Genomic DNA, 22,767 nt, shown 5'->3' with positions numbered 1-22,767 from the left:
ATTGCCTTAGTATACATGATCGAGGGGTATTTGATTTGGAGCCTTGGATCAACATCGCAAATATTTCTGCAAAAATATTGAGGATGCATGCAGCTTAGACTTTTCAAAAATAGTTATTTTAGCAAAAGAGATGAGCGAGCAAGTATCCAAGTGTAGGCATGGCCACCGGTTCGGTTCTAACCGGAACCGAACCGTACTGTAGACGAACCGGAACTGGATCGAAACCGGTGGTTCATAATTTTGAACTGGAACCGGCGGCTCAAAAGCCAGTTAAGGTTCATGTGAATCTTAAAATATAAACCGGAACCGGCCCGAAACCGGCGGTTCCGGTCCGGTTCGAACCGGATGCACAAAAAAGTTGTAGCTTAAAAATTTTATAAAAAAATTTATATTACTTGATTTGATTGTAATTGATTAATTTATGGTGAAGAGAAGTACAATGGTACATAAGTTATAAAAAGTGGTGAAAAAAATACACATTTTTTTACTTAATTTATACAAAAAATGGTACATGAAGAGTTGATTTATAAAAAAAAAAAAAACTTTCAAGTGTATAAAAAAAGAGTGTAACGAATAGTTTTTGATATAATAGGTGTTTATTTATTTATTTTTTTGTAAACAAATTTTATTCATTTTTTAATCATTTATTTATTTATTTACTAAATTATCCAAAAATATAGTTGTTATTTTTTTATTATAAGGGATAATTTGGGAAACTAATAAATGAGAAACATGTATAAATATGATGAATTGATGATTTTTTATTTCACAACCAATTATATCATAACTCTTCTCTTATTCTCAATCAAAATTCTTGCAAATTTTCATATTTCATTATTTTTTCTATTGCTTTATTTTTCTTAATATTGGAATTATCTATTGTTTATTTTTTATTTTCTTACATCTAATTCAAAATTCTTTCTCTAATCTCAATTTTTTCCATTCAAAAATTTACTTCATTTGATTTTTTTAATAATTTTCTTAGTATTTGAAAATAATAATTTCCAACTCATTTCATTAATTTTATATTCCATTTATAGTTTTCTATATTAGTGAATTAGCAAAATTTGTAAATTTAATATAATAATAGTTCTAAGTTAGTTAATAGAAGTTTTTCTTTTAAAATTTTATAATAATTTATTTAGTTAATAAAATTTAAACATTTTAAAATTATTATTTATTTATGAATTCGGAATCAAAATTTTATTATTTTTTTAAAAATTTGCGTAATGCCGGAACCGAATCGGAACCGTAATTCGAACCGTCGGTTCGCCGGAACCGGAACCAGACCGGAACCGAAAGTTTAAGGGTCGGTTCCGGTTCAAAATTTTAAACATCTCGAACCGGCGGTTCAGTGAATCGGAACCGGAACCGGCGGTTCACTGAACCGGCCATGCCTATCCAAGTGAAAAGAGTAGAAAGACAGTTTTGTCTAAATTAAGGCTGTAATGAGCCGAGTTGCATGATACGCTTGAGCTCGAGCTCAGACTCACTTAAAAATAGTCAAACTCTAGTTTGGTTTATGCTCAGGCTGAGCTCGATAACTGAAGATGAGCCAAGCTTGAGCTCGGCTAGGCTCAATGTAAAATGGAGTCTTTTGCTTGCTGGATCTTCGGCATAAGCTTTCTGCAGCGTAGGGGCATCCTGCTTTAGATAAAGAGCCTTTAATTTAATAATTTAATAATTTAATAAAAACATTCCCCTTCTAGTATACCTTCTTGGCTAGAAGGAATGCAGTGATGCATCTCTCCGTGGTGTAATCGTCGAAGACCAAAAGTGTGGCCTCATTTAAGACCGCGATAATGGTCTCGGGACCTTCAAAGATCCCACGCCATGAAGTCGACACTGAGCGCAGTAATACTTGAAAGAAATAGTGAGTCATAAAAGAATCCCTCTAGCACACTAACTAGAGAACTAGTGAGTGATAAAAGAATCCTTCTAGCATACTAACTAGAGAACAATATTAGTATTCCTCTGAAGGAAAGGCTTTTTCATTTCCTCTAAAAGTGGTGAAGCTCACAAGCTAAGATGAGCTCAAGTTTAGCTGGTGTAGCAAACGAATAAACTTATCAAATGAACTCTGAACGAGTTTTTATGAGTCAAGCCCAAGCAGCTCATGTTGTCTGTCTCATTCACAGTCCAGTCTAAATAAGATTATGCTTTGATATCATCGATTGCTCTATAAACATCCTTACCCTTTTTTAAATGGCAAACTTTTTCCAATAAGAACATCAAATTGAATAACTTACTTACATTTCAGCACTCAGATATAGTCTAATGTAAATTCATGCAAGACTTGACATACCCTTCCCCATTACACACACACACACACACAAGACGAACAATTGGTAACTAGTAAAGAGTCAAAAGACGAATAAAATGACCATATATTTATTTTGGTAATTCAAAAAAAAAAAAAAAAAAAAAAAGGAATCCAATGACCATATCCCTGAAATAAATTTAATGAAATTTTACAGAGATGTCAACAGAGCAGTTTAGAATCAGCATCAAATACACAGAAAATGCATTGGAATTAAACTCTCAATGACCATGAAAATGCTGGCCAACATTTGCATGCTGCTGGAAAATAAGAACTTCTCATAACATTAAGAACAGATAGGGTTGGCTCGATTGCACCTTCAGAGATTCTATTATAATCCCATGTTGACATTTTCAAATAGCTCGTTTGCTTTTATTCTCAAGTTTTCCAAACTCGAATAGTACCATCTACGGAGGCAGTTATCATGCAGTTTTCCTTCGGATGGTAACTCACACTTGTTACCTGCCAAAAACAACCATAAAGAGAAATTGAATTATCATCAAATTCCCAGACAATGATTTCTAGTGATATGAACTCTATCAACCAATAATCAAGATACAGTGCTTTAAGATCATAATTCTATTTGGGATATGCATCATATAACAGAGAAATGGTAGTTGATCGAGATCAAATTGGATTGATAGTACGAGTAAGGTCAAGAGGCAATCAATCTCCATTTTTAAGATCTCCATTTTTAGGAATTTAAATAGCAGAGAACAGGCATAAGAATGGGTGGTGCAAGTCAAATTAACTAATATGGAGCAAAATAAAGATGAAGAAACAATGTATTCTATAAGACAGTAGCAACAGTTCTGCACAAGGGACCACTTGGAGCTCTGAAGCTTAGAAGTTAAAACTAGAAGGCAGAAGACTCACTTCACAGGAGGGGTATAATAATGTACAATCCAAGTTGATTGTGGTCCCAAATTCCACATGCTCTCTCTATATATAGAATTTTAGATAGGCAGGCTTTAAACACTTCTGAATGAAAATTTCAACTTCCTTTGCTAGCAAGTAGCAACAGTGTAATATATCAGATTTTGAAAATTTAGTAGAGCTTTCTGATTTTAAGTGAAGAATGACAACATTCTGATCCTAAAACCCAGTCCAGATAGAATTAGTAAATTCCAAGCAGGCAAATATGACTTAGAACTTTGTCATGCACAGGATTTCAGCAATAAAAATCCCATCCTGGAAAACAAACTCCAAGCACTAGCATGAGTCCTATATCATCAGGTTTAATGATCATCGAATTATTTGTAGATTGACCATGTTTGCATTCTATCCAATGCAGTCAACAAAATCAGTTAGAATACGAATCTTGACAGATATGTACAGGAATACTAAGTTTAGGTAAAACTTTCCACCCTTTCTCAGACAGGACATATTGAACTCTTTTATGACAAAAAAAATGAGCATCTAGGATCATACGTGCACTATTTTAGAAAAAGTTATCATACAAAATGAAGTAAAAGATTCAGAATACAATAGCTCTCTGTGAAAATAAGTAAAGGAAGATTGGATCAGGACTCATAAATGGAATAGAAGATGTTGCAAAGTTACTCATGGTATTAATTATGCCACAAGTTGCAGGGTAAATGTTGCCTGTCCGGTAACATTCAAAATACTTGATTGTTCGCTAAGAGTGAAACCAAGAGTTCAAGACAAATAATTCAAGAGGCCACATAAATTGTCATCAAAAGAAAAGTTGAAAAAGCTAACCAAACTAAAATGTATTTGAAAGTTGAACTGAATGAAACAACATTCATGATTAGTAGCCCCTTAAAAGATGACATGGTAAAATACATATATAGCAACCAAGAAAACTAAATGCATGTACCACTGAGGCATGAGCACGAAAACTTGACACCACAGTTGCATCCACAAGATCCCAGAAGTAAATATAGCCATCCTCAGATCCACCAGTCACATGGGCATCATTGTTGGTAAGGCAGCAATCCAATTTGTACGACTGATGGAGAGTCAACCAAAATAAATAAGAAATAGACAATGAAAATGGAAACCTTAAAAGGATCAAGCAAAACAATTTAGCCAGATAGGAACATTGAACTGATAATTGTCACTATAAACAATGTATTAGCAAATTAAATAACAGGCATCAGACAAGGTAACAAAGCAAGATGAAGCATCAATGAACTAACCTTACATGTATGACCTTTATATTCTTGTAAGAGTTCACCTGTTGATCTGTCATAATTAACTAGCAAAAATTAGTAGAAAACCCCACAATCTGATCCATGTTAAACATTCACATGAATACAAGAATGTTACCTGTCTAAAAGGCGCAACGTAGAATCCAAGCAACTTGCTAATATACAGTTGCTGTCATTTGACATGGCAATACAGTTGACAGGCTGTCCCAAGTCATCAACTATTTCTCTACATGAAAATGCAAAACATAAAAGCTATTAGAAGAAGCACACAACCCCATGTTGGACAGACTTTTCACACAGCATAAATGAAAATTCAAAACCCGTTCTTTAGAAGTACTCCAACTAGATAAAACCAAAAAAGTGTGTGTTTCATCACTGCCTTACATACCTACCAATACGGATATCAAATGTTCTGACAGTACCATCAACACTTCCGGCAATAATCTCAGTTTTCGTTAAGCAAACAGACATTACACTATCTGTAAATGTGTCAATGATCTGCACATCAACTAAAAATTTGAGCATATAAATCAACATTTTACATGCAGTGCTTGGATTCATGAATTTGAATTCATGAATTTGGATTTGAACAAAATCTACTCTTTGGATTTGTTAAACATTTATGAAATCATAAAAATTTTGAGGTTTAAACATAATGAACTTCCAATAATATTAAGACCAGTGTGTTATTTCAAATACACTCCAAATCATTTTTATATCAAATCGATAAACTTTTCAAGAATAACTGCTAATTCGAAAAAAAAAAAACAAATTCTAATTCAGAACGCTTGAAAAGAGAAAAAACCTGAATTGGCTCAGTACTGTGGGATCTACAATCCCAAGCACGCAATGACTGATCATAACCAGCTGATACTACAGCAGAGGAATACTCATTGAACTTCACAGCATTAACCTACAAAACCAAAATAGACACAAACTTACCAAAGTAATGACATATAACTATTATAATTAACCAGTTATTAGTATAAAGAAACATACCATACCTCACTATCATGGCCACGGAATTTTCGAATGACACGACCAGAAGCCACATCCCAATAAAAGATTTGCCGATCACCACCACAAGAAATTAACTTGGAATTGTCACTGTAATATTAGGGTTTTCCTTTTCTAATTATGTAAGAATTTCAGTTAAAAGTTTTGTCAAATAAAAAAAAATCAGTTAAAGGTATGGGAATGGAGAAAGAGCTTACGAAGTGACATGAACATCGCGTACTTCACGGCCGTGAGATTTGTAGGTCTTGATATGGATTCCACGGTGGGGATTCCATAAACGAATAGTGCGGTCTTTGCCACAGCTCAAGCAATAATTGCCGTCTCCATTGAATCTAGCGGCTAAAACTGCACCTTCGTGGCCTTTAAGTACGTTAGCCTCCTTCTTTGGCAAATCTGATAAGCTCATCTCTGTTTTTGTGTGTAGATTCTTCTTCAGATGGGAGCGGATTCTGGCTGCTGAGGAAATGTAAGGTTCATATTAGATTGGCATGTTCGTTTGGGCTATTTTAGGTCCACTATCACCTTTAGATTTGAACTTGTGCAACTGGCCTACAAAATCAATTGGTCAGTGCATCTTTAGGGCTGAGCATTTGATTGGTTTGACTCAAGACAAAATAGAATCAAAGAAAACCAAATAAACAGAAACTTTTGGAAGCAGAAAGCAACGCTATGACATTCCAACTGAACTGAAATGGTCCAGTTCAGTTTAATTGCTTCTTACTCAAAGCTGAATGCAATGCAATAAAGAAAAAGAAAAAGAATAAATGCCAAAAAAATTGCAAATAACTCTCAAATCATTTCCCCACCAATCAAGGCTAACACATTGCATTCCTAAACATAAGTACAAATATTCTGAATTCCTATTGGATACTGTCATATCTAGCAAGAGCTGCAATAAAAGCCAACCCATCCAGCATCAAGAAAATCAGTTACGAATCCAATTATTGTAGTTAACAACAGTAGTTATAGCACCATAACAGAAAAATACATTATGACATCCACAGAATCTAGAAAATCCATTATCAATCTATTAAAAGGGGTCTACCAGTTCCATTGTCAGAACAATACATTTAACAAGTAAGAATAACAACGGAAAAGACATTCCTGCACCACAACAGAGAAAACATTCCTGGACCACGACAAGACTCCAATCAAAATAAGAGCTGATTGTTCAACTTGAATGCACCCCATGTCTGACCCATATTTTGTTCACAAATAGAACATACAAAAATAAAATAACTGTAGCTAAGCAAACAAAACTAAGAACATGAAATTGAGTTAGAACAAGTATTCATATTTTAACAGAAAAGAGCTTTCATTTAGCATCAGAGAAAGAAAAAGAAAATGAAGAAAGAACTTTATAGTGACATGAGGGAAAGTAAAAACCTTGAAAATATCTCTCATTGTCAATTTTTTTTTTTTTAGAAAAAGGCTTACTTTCAAAAATAGAATTAGTGCTTTATATACTAACAGCTAACCATGAAACACAAACCTTTCCAACGCTTTTTAAAATGGAGGAGAAGTATGGAAGCATGAAATTTAAGCTCCTTTTTAATTTTGTCTCATTCTTTCAAAGATCAAAAGAAAATTCTGTTTGTGGAAAAACAGAAGTAAGAAAAAGAAAGCATTGCCCTGTAGCATCTTGTAACTTTAACTAAGCAACTACACGTAAAGAAAAGATGCCAGTAACTCTCCAAGTAAAAAAGAGGGAAAAAGAAAGGGTACTAAAACTTGCTACTTATCTTAAAAAGCAAACAGAAATTTTGGGGGATTTAAAGAGAGAATAAAGAAGAAAGAATTATGTGCCATCATCTATTATTGATCCAAATTAGGCAAAATAATTCAAGCTAAAATAAAAAAAAAAAATTCACCAAGTAATTTATCTTGTAAAGAGATGATAAACATCAATATATCAGGGTAATGCTGGATAGAATGATTTGAAACAATGCTGTATAACAGCGATTGTTTCTTTTGTAAATTGCTGGTCAACATGATTCCAACCATGTTGGATAATCATGACCCACTATAGTCTGATCCAATTAAGGTAATAGCATTAAATGCTCAGTTGGGTAATAGCAGAAGTCCATCTCCACCCATCTGAGTCAGATGGAGAACAGATTTGCCAGTGTTGGAAGACTGATTCTGTGATAGGTTACCATGCAGTTTCCAAATGTTTCTTGTGTATGACCACTCTTATCACAGTAAGTACAATGTGAATTGGATCCTTTGCCTTTCCATTTCTGATAACCACTGTGCCCATCTTGTCGTTGTATAGCCAGCACAAATGTCTTAATATTAGTTGTTGGAGTAACAGAAATTCGAAGAAGTCGTGCAGAAACATCTTCCAAAGTAGGAATTTCTGAACTTGTTAATATTTTATCCCTAATAGAATTAAGATCAGATTGAAGTCCTATTAAGGCCAAAACCATGAAGAACTTGTTTCTCTGTTGGTCTTGTGTAGTAACACTATTTGAGAAGGGCGTAACAGAATTGAACTCATCTAACAGTGTTTCTACTTGTCCAAGTTAACTTACCATATGTTGTTGATTTTGCTGTAAATGGACAATATTGGAAACAACTTTGTATATATGCTGTATATCATTAGTATACAACGAGTAGCTTTAGTCCATACTTTACAACAAGTTTTGCAGGATTGAAAAAGAGCAAGCAATTTAGTATCACGGGCATGCCATAAAAGATTACATAGTTGTGCATCAATTTTACTCCAGTTTGTCTTATATCAGTAGCAATAATATTATCAACACTTTTAATTAAATGGTCATCATAACCATGTTCCAGAAACCATGACTCTACTGAAGCAGACTAGGAGATATAGTTACTACTACCTTCAATTTAACAGTAGTGATAGTAGGAGAAGTTGAGAAAAGAGGTTTGAAAAGACCTGAAGTTGGGAGTTTCACTGTTCTCTAGCATATCGAGGCTGCAAAGTGAGAAATAATGAAGCTAATCCTGTTGTTGTATGTGTTCCGGTCAGATAAGTTACCGGCTAAAAAGGTTTGAGTGTACTGGTTGTGCCTTGACAGAATGGAGATGATTTGAGAAGTGTGAAGGTGGTAGAACTGATTGCTAGAAGAGGGCGACCTTGCTGATAATTTGTTCGGTCGAAAAAGTCGTCAGAAACTGGGTTCACGCACCGGCACGTGGATTGCAGTCCGAATCGTTAGGCTGGCACATGGTGATCGTCAGTGAGGATTCCGGCGCCAGAATTCTGTCTCTGAGGTCGCTGGTAGCTGCTGAAGCAATCTAGAGGGGCAATGAGAGCTAGGTCTTTCCAGAAATAGGTGGATTTAGTAACAGTAAGAAGAATGGGGAAGAAAAGAAAAGGAAGAAATTATTAGCCCTTCTTAGGCTCTGATACCATGTGAAAAGGAAGGAAGAAGAGATATTTGAAACAAGCAATCAACTTGATGAATTCCTCATATTAGTTTAGGGTATAAATGGTACAAAGCATAAATCCTAAAAAGGAAAATAGTCTCCTAAGTATCTCCTAATTATGGCTGAATATCAACCTAATATATGCACAATCTCAGCCTAATATATTCTAATAATTACAAAATTCTAATATATTCTAACACTAAGCATGCTGCATAATCATGATCAAATGCTGGTTGATTCTAGTCAATCAATTGATCTTTTATTAATATTCATATTAGTACCAAACAACAACATGATTAAATATATACCCAAATACTTGCCTCAAGAGCTTTAAAACAGAAAAAATCTCTAATCAGAAACTACTTAGACAGTCAACAACAACTGAGAATCAAATCTATTGGTAGGTTACTGCAAGCTCAAAAAAAATGCTCATTTCTTTTGTTATTTCTTTTAATCACAAAATTTTAGAGGGGCTATCGACATTTAAAATTTTTAATATAAATTTTTTTCTCTTATAATATAAGGTAAACGTTCGACTATACTACTAGGAATTAACGAGCGGAAGAAGATTGATTGTTAAACACTTCATATCAATTAAGTTTAGTGTACATATAGGAACATATGCATTATTACTTAAGCTTTAGCAATTTGATCAAGCAGATCAACATATAATTTCAATAAGTAGCAACTCAAAGATTGTCAAAAATCTTTTATCCCATATTGTTGCAGAAAATTAGTAATAAATTTGTTTTGGTCATCCCTAATAAAAGTTATATAATTGATTCAAGTTTTCTAAAATTTGAAAAAAATTAATTCCAAACTTTTCAAGATACAGTTGCAATTTTTTTTTTTTACCTCTTAAAAAAAATTCGAGTTTGCATCCTTCAATTCCTAACATTTGATAACAATAATCCTTGAACCATTCCAGAAACTCAAACCAACTGAATACAATTCACACTCGTATTACAATTATAACAACCATAGCAAGAATTTACATGAATTGCATATGTTACTCAATGCTATACTCGTATCCATAAAACGATAGCAACACCAATATAGCATGAAGATTAAAATTAAGGATTAAAATTGTAAAGCCCATCAATTCATTGTGAATAGTATAATCAAGAAGCAATTATTCATTGGAAAATTAGTGTACAAAGAAAACAAAATGAATTAATTTTCAATAACAATTAATTCTGAAAGAAAAAGGAAGAGAAAAAAAAAAACAGCAACAGCCCCTCTGTAATAGGACCTTTTAGTAAATATTACTAATCATAGTCTGCCTACATATCATGAAGAAATTACAAAATTTAGAAAGTCGATAGCAATAGCTATGATCCACACTGAAATAGAACTACATCTAATCAACTATGTAGAATTTCAAAGCAAGGATAAATCTGTATTAGTAATAATTTGCCAAGTGACTTCCTAGATTTCTTCCATTGCCATTACTGCATTACTGCACTGCATGAGTAATAGATTCTCATTTCCACTCATAAGAAGACATCTACTATCACTCATAACACCTAGTAGAAGCTTATTGCCAAGATACAAAGACCGATTTAAGAAAGATTGGACTTTAAACAAAACAATAATATCTACGGTTAATCCAATATGAATCACATGTTACAAATAATTGTTAATCCAGAAAGAGAATTCAATTTCGGGGACAAAAAAGAAATACCTGGAGAAGGGTTCCACAATCCTTTAACAGGAAATAAAAATCCTTACAATTTGTAACTCCACCAAAGAAATTGAGATACTCTGATACTAAATTAGAAAACGTATATAGAAATCAGATATCAGAAGTGAATTGGAAAATCAGAGAGAACTGTAATTGAAATGACGAACTCACAATTTGTAACCACGCCTAAACTTCAACGGCGTTTCTCCACAAACGGAACAGAGAGAAAGATAAGAGAGGGAGAGAGAGAGCTGAGTAGAAAGGCGATTGACAGGGCAGGAAAGGGGAGGGAACAAGAGAGTTTTCTTTCTTTTTTTTTTTTTTTTTTTTTTTTTTTTAACAGAACAAGAAAGAGAGAGAGTTTTGTTGTTATTATTTGCCGGTACATGAATATACTGCGTATTAATTTTTTCTTTTTTTTTTTTTAATAATCTAACCTATAGAAACTGAAACACAATATAGTTTTCAATTAATTATTTTTTTATCTAATTCTAAAAATAAATAAATATATATTGTTATTATCTATGTAAAAATATAAAAAATTACCCCTTAAAATTTTTTGTACAACTAATTATTTAAGAAGTTGCATTACGTTTTGCTTTTTATATTAGCTGCTCATTATTTAATTTATAATTTTTTATTATTATCAAGAATAATAATCATCATTATTTTAATTCTAAAAAAATAACTGAAAACAATAATTAATAAAATATAAATAAAATTATAAAGTAATTGATAATTAGCTACTCAGTATCTACTCGTATCTATGTTTTTTTTTTAAAACATTGTATAGAAATATTTACAAATTAAAAAATGAAAACGATCATAGTAATTTCTAAAATAAATATATATAATTTTATTTTATTATAATTATTCAATTATAATAAAAATAATAATTATGATTTTCTTATAGAAAATAAGAATTTTCTACTAAAAATAAATAATTATAATAATTATAATAAAAATAAAGTTAAACCAAATTATGTGGATAGACACAAGTTAAAAACTGAATACATGAAATGAAACAATAGTTAGATTTAAAATTATAAATATTTTACGTATAAATACGGAGTAGCTCTTTCTTACTTAGATTTTATTTTTACAGCTAAAGCTACGATATTTTATCCAATTTTTCTTGTTTTTCTCTTCTTATCTCGAAAAAAACTTCAATCTTGCGTTGTTGTTTACGGGATCTTTAGGTCTGTATATTTTCTCTTCTGTGCATTGTTCAAAAATCTCCCTGTTGGTTTGGCATGTTTTGCTTGGGTAACTTGGTCAATTTGCAGAGAAATCAGCAGCAGCTTGTAACTAGGATTATTTTTTAAAAGTTGAAGGGCAAATCTATATATTTGGGATTGTTTTTGTTTTTTATGTAAACCATTGGTATCCACACTCATTAATTATAAATACAGCTTAATCCGGCTTAGAGTTTGAACTTATTTTTTATAATGGGATATGGATTTTGTATATTATCATCATCGTTTGGTACTATTACTAAATTTTTAAAATAAATCCGTTTTAGGATACATGAATTGTGACACATAATTACTATCAAATTATATCTATAAGAACAATAGATTGAGTAATTAATAAATTTTCCACAAACAATTCCATGGATAGTTCATATTGTGGCAAATTATAATTTTTTATTATATATATTTGATGATATTACTGCCATTCTTCTAAATATGGAGTTTTTTTTTTAACCCCACCTAAATTTTATTTTTTTATTTTTGGCACAACCTCCCTATCCTAATCTTTTTTTTTTATGACAGGGAAGCTTCTTTTGAGACTGAGCAACAGGAAATTTTCTGAAAATCCTGATTCCTTTCCAACGAGACTCCATGTAATTGGAATCGTTCTTTTGAGCATAGACTCCAAATTTGAAGAAATGGAAAGCTCCTCCACGCCCAACTCCTTCATATGATAGGACTCCATCGATGAAGGCCATAGTTTTTGAAGCATCCATATCATGAATTACATTTACTTGAAACCATCTGTCGTAAATTTCAGGAGTAAGAACTGGATCAGTGTAATATGTTAGAGAGCCATTGTAGACTCTGAGCATTAGGGTTGTGGTAATTGTGGCGTTAGGGCTAGCTCCAAACACTTGGAATATACATACACCAGATGTTCCATTTGGTACGTATGCTTGTCCTTCGAATTGCCAAACACCAGAAGTATAATTATATCCCTGTTAAACAAATATTCAAAAAAATGGTATTAGGGGTGGAATCAGAATTTAATATTTCTTTGGGGAGGCCAAATTTTATAATGATACAAATGAAAAAAAAAAAATTGAAATGCTGCAGATGGTACTGAAAAACGTTATTATTAACTGATCTACAAAGTATCTTACATGTTAAGGTCATTGAATTTTTAATTTTGAAACTGTGCCAAAACACATATAGTGAAAGTTAATTAAACTATAGGGTTTGAAAGTAAAATATATTAAGATTTTGGGGGCATGATTAATTTATTTGCAAATTTATCCGATTTGAGAGCTGAACGTTTAATTTTAAAAACTTTTCGAGGATTGGAAAGTATTTTTTTTATTGAAGTTTATATGCTCGTATGGATCACAACAATAAGTTTATAAATGGGTGAATGTCGAAACTTATCTTGCATAAAATCGATTGGCTTCAAACAAAAATATTCACCCACTAATGAACTCTCGTCTATATAAATCCATAAGGTTTAATACAGTATAAAACGTGCATGATTAATTAAAAGTAATTAGTTGATAACAAGCAAAAGAAAATAGGGTTTAGAGGTTGTTTACATTGACAATAATCTCTGAACGAGGCCTTGTGGGACTACTTCTAGCCAAAGGCTTGTCAGTGGAATAGACCCAAAACTTATGGATTCCATCCTCAAAGCTATACCGATCACTGACTTTCAAGTCATATGGCTTTTGGATATAATAAAAGGAGTGGTTAAAGGGAAGTTCTGTAAACCCTTGAGTTGGATCCAGACAAGAACCAACCATGCAATGAAGGATGAGTACAAGAAAACCAATATGCAGTGAAGTGGAGATGTAACGAAGAGTGGTCATCTCTTTCCTTAACTCAGAGAACTAATGAACTAATTAATGAGTAGAAAATGTGTTTGTTAGGTGCTTTTTATATAGTTTTTGAAGGAAGAAAATTCATGGCTATAAATTTTCTAGGCTTTAATGGTAGTTTTCTAAATTTTTTTTAGTGGGTTCTGTTTTGTCATATTGTAATATTTGATTACTTGTAGCCTTGTAAGTAAAGTATTTTCTTTGATGGGAAAGTGTATAAAGGGAAGGGAAAAGAAAGAATTGAAGATTATGGGAAATGGAAAGTATGTATGTGCTAATTTGCAGCCACTAGCTAGCTTTCTAGTGGTAATCACACGCCCAATAGTGTTTACAAAGGAAGAGTTACACATATAGTGGGTTGGTGGCCACCCTAATGGCCACTACAAAGTTCAATAAGGCTTAACCATTTGATGATAAATTAATAACTAATTGACTAACTTTTATTAAAAGATGACATTTTCTCAAAGATAAATAAATAATAAATAGAAGATTTAATAATTATAGTCGATCTTGAGCTATCATTAGTGATTAATCTTATTCTATCGAATGTTCTATGACAATAATACATGATTACCCACTAATTGTTAACTTTATAAGTGAATAAAAAATAGTACAGTAGGCTTAATTCAAATGGATAACGTTAAAATTTTAAAATTTAAAGATTTAGATTTTGTTTCTGTTCATATTGAATTATATATTTAACTTTTACCTATTTGAATTAGTATGTTTTAATTACGACTAAAGAAGAGAAAAACTTAATTTTGAGCAGTAATAGGTCACCAAATAGTAGCATTGTATGAAATATGGTGTCACTGTAAATTTTTTAAATCGAATACATAAATTCACTTATGAACTTTATAAATTTAACAATGTGATATCCTGAATACTGTGAATGATTTATCATATACTTGAACTTGCAAATTTTAATAATATTACATATTTCTCCAACTAATGACAATAGTTTTTAGGATCGTAAAATTTTATGTGCAAAAAATTAATTTGATGTATAATTAGCTTTCTTTTGGGGTAATAATTTTTATATTTTTCAACTAATAATAGGTATTTAATTGATCTAATTTTATAAGTTCAACTGTTTAATAAAATAGTTTTTCAAGTTGCAGTGTTTTATCGTATAATTTAATAAGTTAAAGTGTTTGATAGACTAAAGTAAACATTGAGGATGCAATATATAGGGTGGCCGCAGTTCTGGAATTTTTGAAACTGGAATTTTTGAAATCGACTCGAAAACTGACAATGAGCTGAAAATCAACTAGTGATGATGTAATCCTATTGAGCTGAAAATGAACTTAATAAGTATATTTTACTTAAAATCAAAATATTTTTAAAAAAAGAAAAAAAATAAAGTCATATTTTAAGAAAAAAAATCTTAAATTAGAAGAAATTAAGATTTAAGGGACATTAAAAAAAAAAGGGACATGAAAAGAATTTTTTAAATGAATTTTTAATCGGATATTCAAATCAAAAGTCAGCAAGCGTGATAAATTAAATGTATTTAACTTTCCGTCTGAGCAATGGAGTACACTATTTGTGGTAGCCGAAACAGCGGATTCCCCGGCTACATTTTTTGACTTGTCTGTTTCACATGTTGGACACCAATCATTATGGATAGAGAGTGATGAATTTAAATTTGTATTCTCTCCGGATATTCTTTCTCTAGTGGGCTGTGTTATTTTTACTGGGCTTTATAATATATTATATTGTCTCTGATGAATTTAAATTTGCTGTCACCGCTGAGGAATATTTATTGTTTAGTTTGGTTCTATTTAGAGCAGGGGCAAAGGCACAAAATATAATCAGGGTAGGCAAAATTGAAATTAATAAATATATTAAATAAAAACAATGGCCTAAAAAATTATATGACAAATTCACCTAAAACACATATTCTTCAATACTATAGTTCTAATTATAAACCCTGTAATTTAGAAATTACAAATTTTCAACAGTGATAATAATGATTGATTTGAATAAAAAATATATAATTATTTAATTCCCAAACCTATTGAAATGTTCTTAAATTTTTCATTCTTATCTATACTGCATGTAAAGGTAGGGATAGGAAGAGGAATAATGAGATTCCCGATGCTAGCATTAGCTTAATGTAAAATTCTTAAAATATCCTTTTAATTTGATTTCTAATGCATTCTAGCTGGAGAAAATAGATTCATTTATCTTTTTGAAGATCCTTTTTTAGTTATATTTTTTTATGTCTTTTAAGTTGATAAAATAGATTTCTTTATCCTTTTAAATATCATTTTACTTATATTTTTTTATGTATTTTAATTCAAGAAAATATGTATTTTTATAACTTTTTTATTTGATCTTTCAGTATTATTGTCCAATAATTTTTATAATTAATAGATTTTGAAATTCTTAACTACAGATTCTCACGTGATATTATTTTTTATGAGGTAAATTGAAAACCTTAATTGAAATATTCTCTATTTGACCTTGCAATATTATTGTCCAATGATTTTTATAATTAATAGATTTTAATGTTCTTAATTACAGATCCTCACATGATATTTTTTTCTGTGAGATAAATTAAACACTTTAAATCAAGCATTGAAAATGAAACTTAAATTTTTTAATTTATTATGTTTAAAATATGATAAAATAATTTACTATTAGAGTCTATTAGTTAAATACAAATTAAAATAAAATTTTTAAATATATTCTTTATCTTTGATTTAGAGTTATTTGGATTATTTACACATTATAGTATTTAAAATTTTTTATAATTCTAATTTAACAAAAACAATACAATTACGAAATTATAGTATTTGACTATAGGAAAGTTTACAATTCTAAAGAAATATTTTTGAAAAAAAAGAATATAAAAATTTGAATTAATAAAAAAAATGGTTAGTTAGACATATTTGCTATTATTTTTATTTTCAGCTTTTATATATTGAAATTGAAATAAAGAGAAAATTTAAGAGCTTTGTTGTTATCCAGTATTTTATTTATTCTACTTTTTTTTTTTTTGAAATTTATCAATTTAATTTAATTTTTTATGATTTAATTGGATGTATTTTTTTATTATAATTATATATATATATATAAATATAAAGATAGTTATACCTTTTGGATTTTAATTTTTTTCAAATATATTTTAAACAAATATATAGGATTTTGAAATTTTGAATTTAGTCTCATTTATATCTATCTGTAAACTTAAGAAAGGATTTTCCATTACTGATATTGTTGTTTGCACATTGATGAGCTGAGAATTTTCAGCAATTTATTTTTAGATTTTGTGTAAAACAGATGGAGTCCAAAAAATTACATACTATTGATAAAATTTCAGCTTAAATTCATCAGACAAAGTAAATGATATAAAGATCAAAATTATATTTTATATTATGCCTACGTAGAGCAATTCTTGATTTATTAGATTAATTTCATAGTATCGTCATGTCACGACCCATTTCCGTGGGCCGGACCGGCACTAGGATCTGGGTGGGCTTAAGGCCCCCGAAGCCCGTAGTAAGCCTAATTTATTTAAATCTCACATTCTATTCATAATTATGGATTCAGACCCATTTACTTATTATACATATGCATCTAAAATACAGTTCATATATTTAATATGGACTTTTATTATTTATTTACAACCCAACTGGAATACAATTGCGGAACTCTACCTTTATATTTAACATCGTTATTTCTATCATTAACAGTCTTCTACAATAAGTGTCTCAACTCCATAGGGCTTTCCTTTCTTTCTATTACCTGAAAAAAAATAGTAGGCAGGGGTGAGCGCCAAACTCAATGAGTAGGGTTAGATAACCCTCTCACCCCACACAATCACACAGATGCTAAAATATTTTTATCCGGTTACCGTTTAATTATAAGATCATGCAGTTTGTCACACAAATGGCAATACAACAGCAATCACAAGTATTATCACCTTCATATAATCACATCACGTGGAAATTAGTCAGTGGAGTCACCGAACCCCGATGAGCCGTCCTCCCACATGGCTCATCCTCTCACGTGTGCACCAGGGAGCCAATCCCCTATTCTGGCCGACCGGTTCAATCCTCACACAACTAGTCCTCTCATTATTTTTCCAGTCTTTCTCTCTTTTTTTTTTTGTTATTTTTTATTATTATTATTATTATTTTTTATCAACAGGAGGCAACCCGGTCGTCTCCATCAAATCTAGATCATCAGGCGCTCACAACAGGAGGCCACCCTGCGGGCTGCGATCAAATCTAGATTATCAGGTGCGCCCAATAAAGAAGCCAACCTGTGATTTCAGTATAATCTCTTCTTCTTCTTCTTTTTTTTTTTATACCAACAGGAGGCAACCCTGCGGGCTGCGATCAGATCTAGATTATCAGGTGCGCCCAAAGAGACCAACCCGTGGTTTTCCATATCATACAGATCAGAACAGTAGGTGCACACGGGGGCGCCGATCTCCCATTTACCCGGCTAACAGAAATCAGAATCAGGATCCATATAACAGAAACAGTCTCACAAACCCATGGTGACCCACTTCATCCCAATTCCACACAAACAAGGCACAGTAATATCACATCACAGCTAATCAAGCAATACAAATAGTGCAGCACGATATGGCAATTCAACAAAATAATGCATGATAACATTTAGCCGTGAATGCATGAATGCAGGTGGATGATACTAGTTATCTAACACTACTCACAGTTCTTTATTGTCCTTTAAAGGACTATCTTTATTATTGCACGCTTCCAGCATTTGTCTCCACCTTTCGGAACTTATAAACATCTAACATAATAAGAAAATTCTACATTAGAGGTCTAATTCAAGAAACGTACTATTACCTTAATTATTAGTTTTGGTTACTATTCATTTTACTCACATATCAAACTAAACTGTATATTTTTCTATATATATAGTTTCCCTATTTATTTATTTATTCTAATTTATAGCCTTTAGATAAAATTTCTAGTTATAATAATAATAATGATATTCCTAATGCTGATAATGATCATAATACCTAAAGTTTTAGTCGTTACTACTTATTAAAAATATAACTAATTTAATTCTTCATTAAGTGTTATTAAAAATTCGGCAGCATTTCCTCTATAAACTGGACTATCCAAATTTTTATATAAGCCACATGTCAACACATAGCCCATCCATCGGGCAATTCACATTTAACTAATCCCATCCGCCATAACCATTATTCATCCGTCCATTCAATTCACACAGTCCACTATAATTAATTGTTCTATGACTATTTATTTGTTAATAAAATTCCTAAAATTTATTATTAGCTAGGAATTTATATTTCAGCATCAACCTTATAGTTATAATTAATATTCATTGAAATATATTTAACAATATCTAATTTAATTTATTTAACTACTTAATTAAATTCATTAATTAATTATCTCGGGATTTATTCAAAAATTGCAAATTAAGCTTTAGAGTGTACCGATCGAAAATCGAATTTGATTTCCGTGATCCGCGCGAAGAGGAGAACATTCTGCCTTTGAAGTCCTCGCCGGAGCCTCGCCGGCCGGTCGTTGGAACGCCGCCGCCGCCGTGCACGGTGGCCGGAAAATTCAAATCTTCACCAAAATTAACAAACAATATATCATTTTATTCGTTTCGATGAGAGGATCACTAATATGTATTCAAATCAAGGTGGGTATGAACTATTTGGCCGGAAATTGACCGGAAAGGTTTGGTGAAACCCATTTTGGGTTTTTCGATTCCGGCTATTACAGTCGACGAGGAGGCCACCAAATGAAAGAGGAAGAAGAGAGGAGTCGATCAACACCTACCTCGACGCCTCAAGTCATCGAAAACGATGGGAAATCGCCGGAGAAGTTGTTGCAACGGTGCTAAATGTTTCGGTTGAGATTTCTCTCAATCCGGGCTCAAATCGCGCAAACCAAACTTTAAATCAAATTCCTTGCGACGAGTAGATATTTTTAGAGTATCTATTTGTCGGATTTGGCGGCCAGTGGTCGGAGAACGAGAAGAAAAAGGGAGGGGGGGTTGTTGAGAGAGAAGAGCGAGAGAGAGACCACCGAGTCTCTCTTCTCGTTTCTCTTTTTTTTTTTTTTTTTTTTTTTTTTTCCTAGAATTTTCTAATTGGTGGATGGGGTTTGGGTCGATTCGAGTCTGGTTTGGTTTAAATCATGGTTTTAGCTTGGTTTTTCAATTGATTTATGGATTTTTATCTGGTTTTCGAAAAATTAATTTGATTTTTGGGTCTGGTTCAATTTATTTGATTATTTTGTTCAGTTTCGTAATATTTTCTCAATTTATTCATAAAATATTAATAATAAAGATATTTAATTTTAGGCTGATTAATTTACATAGTAGTTACATATATATAGACACATTTTTTTAATCGATTAACAATTAGTGTTCCATTTTATTTTCATCGAAATTTTAAGTATTACCCAAACGAAAATTCTAAATCATATGTTTTTGGGCTTGGGCCCAATTCATAAAACTTTGGGCTCAATTAGAATTACTCGGTCTTAACAGCCCATATTATCATAAATCTGGATTTTTGATTTAATGAAAATTCAAAAGTTTTGAAAATAAAAATTCGGGGTATTATAATCTCCCCCCCTTAAGACAATTCGTCCTCGAATTGAATCTAGTGGGAAAGCCTAAGAATGGATGCATGGGGAATTTTAAGGTCATAAGAAATTGTTTCCAGAACCAAAGAGACAGCTCAAGAGCGAAAATACAGATTGAGGAAACGAAGTGAGTGGGGTATTTTGATTGTACTTCTATTTCCAATTATCTTATTTAAGGCGACGTTTCGTTCCACTGTTTAGCACTACATACCCAAGGCTTACAAGAAACTTTGTATAAGAGACTTAAGTTTATTGCTCTGATCTTCCCGTTGCTATCATCAGTCAGCTAATGAAATCTTTAGAAAATCTTTCTTTAAATAAAAGTCTTACCGTTAATCGAGTTTTACAATAAAATATATATATTTTTCCCCAAGATAGATTTAATTTCATGTGAAAATTAAATTTTATTTCACATTCCTTTACGAAATCCAAATATATAATTTACAAAAAGCAAAACAATTTGGAATTTAATTTATTTATCATAAAACTTGATTTATTTAATTTACATGTATTATGACTAAATCTTTTCTTAATCAGAGTTGAAAAACTATTACTATAATCCAAAATTTTAAGAAAAATTATCTTGTAATTCCCATTGTTTATAATATCGCAGGGTGATTCGAGCTCACTCTATCAATTCTTTTTATACAAGTTTTATTCTTCTTATAATTTTTTTTTTCCATTAATTGTAATTTATCCCATTTATCTCATTAACAATATTTCAACCTAGCATTTATTACTTGCCCCAACTATTTACCTTTTACCTAATACCTATCAATATATAAAAGTTTTAAATGAAATTTCTTAAATCCCGACTTTATGTTACCTTACCATCCCGACATCACACCAAGTAGACATCACTAACTCAATTTCTTTCACCCAACTCCGCGTCAACTAAATAATTTATTCATTTCCATGTGAATGTTCAGTTTATACATTAATTATGAACTAATAGCAAGACCCTAATTCATATTTATAATACATAAGCTATTTGTTTAATTTTCCATCCAAGTTTTAAAATATAGTATCACTTTATCTATCTCATCTTTTCTTATTTATGTCTAGAAAGGTATTTATAATTTCCTTAAATTTATCCATTTAATCTTATCAACTCTAGTTTCTCAGGTTAGCACATTGCCACCTGGTGTTATTATCTAGACCTCGACTGAGTTCAGGTCTTTCCCCCTTTTGCTGACCTGTTAACATTTTTATCAATTACCTTATGATTCACTTCACTAAATTCTTTTGTTCTCTTTTCTGTAAGGATTTAAATTTATTAATTTTATTATTTATCGAAGAGCCCAGAGAACTTAATTGCTACATGTTTAAAATATCTTTTATTAACATATCTTTTAACTCTAAAACGTCCCCTAGAGCTGAATAATTTTCTTTATGATCTGATAAACTACCTGAATGTTTAAATTTAAATATCAAGTCTTTTTAGTTTGGATTTATCCCAATTCACTATACTCAATATGGCAGAGTACGAAAACTTTCAGTTCTTAATGTATCTATTTCTAAGTGTTATTGATTTGTATTTCTTGTTCTTGAGAAAATTTCTACCTCATTAGATTCATTTGTACTAATAGTCTGCAATACTGGCTATCTCATGTGAATTTCATCTAATGTGTCCACTAAATAAAGATTTTTGGGCAATTTAAGAGTCCTCATTTACTAATATATCCACTATACATTGTTTCACCAATATAAATTATTAGCTTAATCGTTTATTGAAAAATTCAACTAATGAGTTGGCAACTATATTCTAGGTTGACCATTCTATGGGTAACTGGCTATTTAAAAACTTTCAAAATAATTTTCCCTTTTTCCACTTTTAAAAACATCGGCATGTCACTTACACAAAACCTTTAAATTCTTTTAATAGAAATTTGCATTTACTTTCATTTCATTCCAAAACCAATCTCAATCGTGGTATAAAAATATTTTCATCAAGTTTGAAAATCAACACCCATTGTATTTTCTAAAATCTTTTTGTATTTAACACAAAAATGAATTGTCTATCTCCACGAGGACAATCCTCAAATCATCTAGTTCCAATCTGATGTTACATATTTCATCCCTAAATAATCATCTTAAACCAAGAATATTCTAATCTCCATTATTACTATTTCTTTCTCTATTATTAGTTTGTCAAATAGACTGGTCCACACCTTGAATTTTTCCAAAAGTTATTTTCATTAGCGATTTATTATTATTATTATTATTATTATTATTTTAAATTTATTTATTTATTCATGTAATTTATCATCATCATCATTTTTTTTTTCTATTTAATATCCCCTAATTTTTATCCAAGTTCTTTAGATTCTTAATTCATCTTAATCTTTCTTTTATCCTCCCTGTCTCCTCATTTAAGTCTTATCCTTAAAAGAGTTTAACTATGGGTACATGAATCTATGGCATAAACCCATCATTCTACGCAAAATTTAATTTCGTCATAAGGTCATTGTTTCTTGAAGTTCTTATTCAAATTTTTTTCA

The 22,767-nt window shown here is 31.1% G+C and overlaps 2 protein-coding genes and 1 long non-coding RNA gene across 6 annotated transcripts; all 3 read right to left on the bottom strand.

Annotated features, from left to right (window-relative positions):
- Positions 1–2,430: 2,430 nt before the first annotated feature.
- LOC105636592 (Transducin/WD40 repeat-like superfamily protein) lies at positions 2,431–10,929 on the bottom strand. 3 transcript variants are annotated; one of them, XM_012219904.3, is made up of 10 exons: positions 10,763–10,929; positions 10,592–10,677; positions 5,709–6,060; positions 5,499–5,601; positions 5,300–5,407; positions 4,883–4,992; positions 4,613–4,720; positions 4,483–4,528; positions 4,161–4,292; positions 2,431–2,782 (listed from the first exon to the last, which is right to left on the bottom strand). In XM_012219904.3, the coding sequence occupies exons 3-10, from the start codon at positions 5,915–5,917 to the stop codon at positions 2,699–2,701; spliced, it is 900 nt and encodes a 299-aa protein (XP_012075294.1). In that variant the 5' UTR covers positions 5,918–6,060; positions 10,592–10,677; positions 10,763–10,929; the 3' UTR covers positions 2,431–2,698. The 3 variants fall into 3 exon arrangements, with proteins under 3 accessions (XP_012075294.1, XP_012075295.1, XP_020535935.1); XM_012219905.4 differs by having other exon boundaries at positions 5,709–6,055; XM_020680276.3 differs by having other exon boundaries at positions 5,709–5,967.
- Positions 10,930–12,217: 1,288 nt separating this feature from the next.
- On the bottom strand, positions 12,218–13,696 carry LOC105636593 (citrate-binding protein). Its single transcript, XM_012219908.4, has 2 exons — positions 13,374–13,696; positions 12,218–12,785 (listed from the first exon to the last, which is right to left on the bottom strand). The coding sequence occupies exons 1-2, from the start codon at positions 13,644–13,646 to the stop codon at positions 12,339–12,341; spliced, it is 720 nt and encodes a 239-aa protein (XP_012075298.1). The 5' UTR covers positions 13,647–13,696; the 3' UTR covers positions 12,218–12,338.
- A 3,539-nt stretch (positions 13,697–17,235) lies between these two features.
- LOC149497787 (uncharacterized) lies at positions 17,236–19,689 on the bottom strand. Of its 2 annotated transcripts, XR_016319903.1 has the most exons (4): positions 19,454–19,689; positions 19,102–19,237; positions 18,346–18,428; positions 17,236–17,408 (listed from the first exon to the last, which is right to left on the bottom strand). It is a non-coding gene; the product is annotated as an uncharacterized LOC149497787 (long non-coding RNA). The 2 variants fall into 2 exon arrangements; XR_016319904.1 differs by lacking the exon at positions 18,346–18,428 and having other exon boundaries at positions 19,454–19,684.
- Positions 19,690–22,767: the final 3,078 nt, after the last annotated feature.

This window comes from Jatropha curcas, chromosome 3, assembly GCF_041381405.1.
Source record: "Jatropha curcas cultivar XTBG-Jc1 chromosome 3, XTBG_Jcur_1.0, whole genome shotgun sequence".
In the NCBI taxonomy this organism is placed as follows: domain Eukaryota; kingdom Viridiplantae; phylum Streptophyta; class Magnoliopsida; order Malpighiales; family Euphorbiaceae; genus Jatropha; species Jatropha curcas.
The sequence above is the reverse complement of the archived record's forward strand: the minus strand, read 5'-3'. Positions and strand labels throughout refer to the sequence as shown.